This window comes from Priapulus caudatus, unplaced genomic scaffold (genome assembly GCF_000485595.1).
Source record: "Priapulus caudatus unplaced genomic scaffold, Priapulus_caudatus-5.0.1 Scaffold54, whole genome shotgun sequence".
Taxonomy (NCBI): domain Eukaryota; kingdom Metazoa; phylum Priapulida; class Priapulimorpha; order Priapulimorphida; family Priapulidae; genus Priapulus; species Priapulus caudatus.
The window spans coordinates 84221-90013 of record NW_014577115.1 but is presented as its reverse complement, the minus strand read 5'-3'; the positions used below and the strand labels follow the sequence as shown (position 1 = coordinate 90013).

At 41.6% G+C, this 5793-nt stretch overlaps 1 protein-coding gene across 2 annotated transcripts in view; it reads right to left on the bottom strand.

Moving 5' to 3' along the window:
- Positions 1 to 5793, bottom strand: part of LOC106820970 (aryl hydrocarbon receptor nuclear translocator homolog) — a 23071-nt gene that overhangs the window by 7547 nt on the left and 9731 nt on the right. Inside the window, exons 3-5 of one of the 2 annotated variants that reach the window (XM_014825590.1) lie at positions 5402 to 5461; positions 1653 to 1810; positions 63 to 235 (exon numbers count right to left, since the gene is read on the bottom strand). In XM_014825590.1, the coding sequence (XP_014681076.1) occupies positions 63 to 235; positions 1653 to 1810; positions 5402 to 5461 (391 nt within the window). The remainder of the gene's footprint in view (positions 1 to 62; positions 236 to 1652; positions 1811 to 5401; positions 5462 to 5793) is intronic. The other variant, XM_014825591.1, reaches the window with a different exon arrangement.

The following is a 5793-nucleotide window of genomic DNA, read 5'->3' as shown; positions in this document are numbered from 1 at the left end:
CACCTACAGAACATGACATAGCATCACCATGTGTCACCTACAGAACATGACGACTGTCATACCTGAGACTGCAGCAGCACGGGAGTGATAGAGTCGGACACGTAGATGATCCGCCCCGTGTCACACGCGGCGACGAACAGGAATCCGTCAGCAGCCTCCAGGATGAGATGCTTCAGCTCCTGGTCGGTGAGGAACGACGGCTTGTATGTGCCCTCCGAGCTCGTATTCCCTGTGCCTGCGCGCGTGACAGCAGGGTGCGAAATTAATGCAAGTCCGGAGTCAAATACTCCCTGATTTACTGTCGGATTCCCTGATTTGACATATGCAGGAGTCCGTGTGACTCCCTGAAAATTCTGCTATACTAACTAGTTCGTTCCAGATCACGGCCTCGCGGAATTACTGTTTTTTTTTTTAGCAAATGTCCCAAGAAAATTTCGCAGATGTGCACCGCAAATGCCCTTTTTGTTAATATCTTTAGTTTTGAACTTCAGAATGCGGACTCCCTCATTTTGCTGCGTACTCCCTCTTTTTGAGGGTAGGGAGTCTGTTGGACGTGCTTGTTCCAAAGTTAATTTCTACCCCTGTGACAGTCAAGCACATGTTTACGACAACATTCGTCTGCTGCTAGTCTGATTGTAAAGTATTTTTAGCAAATTACACGTTGGGGGAGGGGGCTAAAGACAGATGATGCGTGGGGGCAAGATGTGCATCCATAAGTTATGGGTCATAACTATAAGACTCTAATCTCTTGAAGGCCAAAATATCAGAGGCTTGCGTATGTCATCAGAACTCATGCTGACGTGCAACAACAGTCAAGCGTAGCAGTGTGAGGCACGGTTTACAGTTACATTATGAGCGTACACTCAAACCAGTGTTAGTGGACACCAGTACAGAACCCATAATCTACAAATGACACTTCGATATACATGCTTGCTTGCATGCATGTACATGTACGTGCATGCAAAAAAGACAATAGAGAATAGCATCGTGCAAATAAACCTATACGCCAATAAACGTTCTACGCATAAAATCACGGCACGGTTTACAGTTACATTATGAGCGTACACTCAAACCAGTGTTAGTGGACACCAGTACAGAACCCATAGATCTACAAATGACACTTGTCCTGTTTCCCGTGAGTGGGAGTTATACGGAGAAACCACCTCTATCGAATACACCGATGTCTACAAACGGACACTTTCGGAATCTTTCTTCATTGACCCTCACATACAGGTTTAAATTTCCTCGATTTGTCCTACTCAGTTGAGTGTACATGTATGTTTAGCAAATTGCAAGAGGTTTAGCAATTAGTAACGGAGTAAGAATGACTGTGTGGGAGCATGTTGAACAGCAATAAGATCTCTGGAAGCCCTGAACATCAGAGGTTATGAATTTCCGTTAGTAGCATTGCTCTCATCTACCGCAAATATTTAGAAACTCTGTATATCAAAGGTAATGATACGTGGCTCTTCAAAATTTGGGTTGGGTATAGCAATGGCTTCACTGTGGTGTGATACCATCACTCATTAGTAACACTGGTCTGCTCAAGCAACAAGCTGCAAACATTTGTGCAGATTTACACTTATGCGATCGCACTGACCATCAGAGTTTGTAACCGAACGCACGCACAATAAATCGCCATGCTTACTTACCTCTGAGTGACTTAATATGTGCAACGGCCATGCGCAGGATGGTTAGTTTGTCTGGCTTCCTAGCGAGGGCGCTGCATGTCGGCACCATGTCTGCCAACTCGGTCATATACGTCGACATCTTAACACGGCGTTTCCGCTCAATCTCACAGTGGCTCTCCCTGCAGGCAGGTTTATTAATTACTTCAACAGTATCATCTACATGGCATCCATGAACTGCAGAGCTAACAGCACCAAACACAATTAGTCGCAGTTAGCCCAAGAGAGAGCGTAACCCACTGAACAACGACTAACTTGTACAGCTAAAATATTAGGTATACATCAACATGCTGATGGGTACACAAACTTTCCCTAGCACTCAAATAATATTTTAAAACTAAGTAACTAACTAACTATTACTAACTAAGTATTATTAACTTGCTACAGAAAGTGTTTACCTGGTCCACGAGTCGTGGCAACCACATGCATGTGCTTAGATTAGTGAGAAATAACTGGCACAGTGCAGTTCAACAGAATTTGATATCGTATAATGCGTGTTGTACACAGTGGCAACGTGAGAAAACTGCACGGCAGTGGCATTTAGAAACCAGCTCGTTACATAACTGGCTTTTAGTCTAGTAATGACCCTCACAGGGAAGATTACTACAGCATGCTACAGATAAAAGCCAATTGACTACTACACTATGATGCGGATAACAACCAATCTACCATCACTGAACCGAAACCAGGCAAAATCGCCAGTGAAAAGATGTTAACTGTGATTGATCGTTTTGAAGAATTTTATAATTATCAATTAACAAACTTTTAATATGCAGAATTGAAGGGTGATAGGTTAAAACCAATGGACATCTGTCTGACGTTTTATTCACGCCGTCTTTTCTAGGACACACAGCTATCTAGGTGTACCTACATACTACACACATTCTCTGCCAACAAGTGGGTGGTAGAGCCCCATATACGAAGAGCACACGTAACAAGTGCATGCAAAAAAGACAATAGAGAATAGCATCGTGCAAATAAACCTACACGCCAATAAACGTTCTACGCATAAAATCACACACACACATACTACAATAACCAAGTGAGAGTGTTAGCATTGAGGGAATGAAATATCGTTATAATGTAAAATTAAAACTGCACCTCAAAATAACACTCAACAGACAATGGGAATATAATGACAACCCCTATCTATGTCTTTTATAAAAGACATAGATGGTTTATTCCCATTTCGCCATTAAAAATTCCCACTTCGCCATTTGCCATTTCGCCATTTCCTGTTTCGCCATTTCCCATTTCGCCATTTTCCCATTTCGTCAGTTTCCCACTTCGCCAGTTTCCCATTTCGCCAGTTTCCCGTTTCGCCAGTTTCCCATTTCGCCATTTCGTCCTATCTCCCCGACCACCCCCTTGTTCGAGGTGGGTTAAAAGTAAGCCTCTGTAATGAATAAATTATAACGAATCTTTAGATATGGAGTCAACTATTTATTTGAAGAACAAGAAGGCGAAATCGTACATATCAAAACATAAGGATCATGTACAGGCACCCTAACCCTAACCCTAACGACCTAGAAATAACTCTTTTTTAAGAATGGAAGGATCAATTTTGTGCAGGGGGTGAAAGCATCATAAAATATTGGCGAAATGGGAAACTGGCGAAATGGGGAAATGGCGAAATGGGAAACTGGCGAAATGGGAAAATGGCGAAGTGGGAAAATGGCAAAACGAGAAACTGGCGAAATGGTTAATGGCGAAATGGCAAATGGCAAAGTGGGAAAATGGCGAAATGGGAAGACACCTCCACGGTTGGGGTTCCGTAAAACAGAATTTCGAGGAAAAAATTTAAAGACGAGTTCCGAAAATACTAGTCGAGGATTAAGTCACTATTTAGCGCTGGGAACTGCACTCAAGGGAATTCCATCATGATTGTCTAACATATGTTCCCTTATCCCTAAGCCCTCCCTTAAGGTGGTTAAACTCCTGCGATCCAAAATCGAACAAATAGGTATTTGTTCGTACTTCCATGACATAATAATGCAAGCTAAATGAGAAGTTTGGGGTAGATATCGTGAACAGAGAACAAGGTGCACGCGCACCACCCAAGGGAATTACTGTACGTCTACAAGTATTATAGTTCTCCATTTCTGTGTACAAGTGTCCATACAGTGAACATATATAGTGACAGATATATCTTGTCCCTTACTAGTATACTATATTGGATTATGTACTGACCCCAAGAAGGAATGAAGCAAGTAAAGATGTGTAGGTAAAGGGTTACACTACACAGCAGCGCTATATAGGTGATTATAGAGTCTAGAACTCTTATAGAACTCTAGCAACAGACCAAGTTTACCATATAGATATCAGGGAAAAAATATAATTTATTTTTCGGGGGCTACTTTTCAAGCTCGCGTGCATGAAAATAGCACTCTAAAATTTGGTTTGCATTGAATTCTATGCAAATTTCTGGGGGCTCTTTTTGCCATTTCGGGGGCTAAATCGCCCCGAGCCCCCGTGTATTTTTTTCACTGATAGATATGTATATATATCAGGAGCAAATAATCTCACGGGAGTTTGACACGTATTTTCCCCGCGTTTTTACCAATTTTCCAGTTCACATTTTGGCAAAAATAAAAAAATCTATATGTTCTTGAGCTTACTTCGTACCTTTATTATTCATCTATCTTGGACTGAAATAGGTTTACAGCTATTTACTGCCGTATTGCTGTAAATTGTATACAAACGCGGTGTTGATTCGGAGGCTTTTCGGCATATTGTCTCATCTATGTAGGAGTATTTTGTTGAGCAATATTAGAGACAACTGCTCCAATTCTTCGCATGTGACTCAGCAGGGATTGTAATGTTTTGATCTCGCGAGCGGGAAACATCATCAATCACTAGCATTAGCATCATTAGCAATGCATCTACAGTCTAGTAAGATACGTATTCACCTGCAAATACATTGTATCAGAAGTAGATAATAGGGAATTCCCTATTATCTACTTCTGATTGTATGCATGTAGTTTTTGGTTACACATATGCACCTACTACGTGTTTAGGGCATTGGACCTCTAAAATCCCTGCCAAGTTACATGCAGAGGCATGGAGCAGTTGTCACTAGTATCGCTCCACAACAAAATACTCCTAGATAGATGTGACAACATGCCGAAAGCCTCTGAATTAACACATTTTGAATATTATTTTACACCAATACAAAGTAAATAGCTATAAATCAATTTCAGTACAAGATAAATGAATAATATAGGTACGAAATAAGCTCACAAACATATACATTTTTGTTTTTAAATTTTATGCCAAAATTTGAAGTGAAAAATCAGTAAAAAACTAAAAACCCAGGAAAATATGTATGAAACTCCTTTAAGATTTTTTACTCCTGATATATATATATATACATTTACATAGGCCCAGGTAGAGATAAGCACTCACGTGTAAAGCTACACGCATATATGCTCTTCTGTAGAGATGCACCCCTTTAGTATCCAATAATAGATTTGGTAATTGTCACGCAGACACACAAGGTAAACCACTGGTGCCATATTCACCCGCCAACCACCGATTGTTCCACATACAGGTGTGCGAGCATCTTGCACAACAATAGGCAGCTGGACGGGGCAAACGGGGGCATTTAACATGCACCGACACACACCGTGTCAGTGTATGCCAGCAGGGGAATCTGTGGGGCAGAAAGTATCCCTATTGCCAAAATCTCGCTCATTTTAAAAACGTGATCAAACCTTGCGTGTAGATCTTGGTCTCGGCTGGTTAAGTCCTTGCATCTCATTCCTTCTTGCGGCCTGCAATGTGGACGAATACACACGTGGCAGGGACGGTAAGTAAGCGGCACGGCCAAATTCCTCACGCCGGCTTCATAATGATTTTATATTCATAATTACGGCTCGCCCATGAATAGACTAACAACTAGCTAACTTGCTGGATAAAGTTGAAACAACGGGTCTTGAACAGCTTACTTCTGGAGTCTTGCTTCCCACATACATGTATGAAAATGTAATGTCTCTAAAGGCCTTCAGATAACCTGGGCACGAGCTTATGTACGATGGCCTACAGTGCTCGAAATAAGCGTTGTCCGGTTGTCCGAGACAACCAGAATTTGCGCCGGACAACCTAA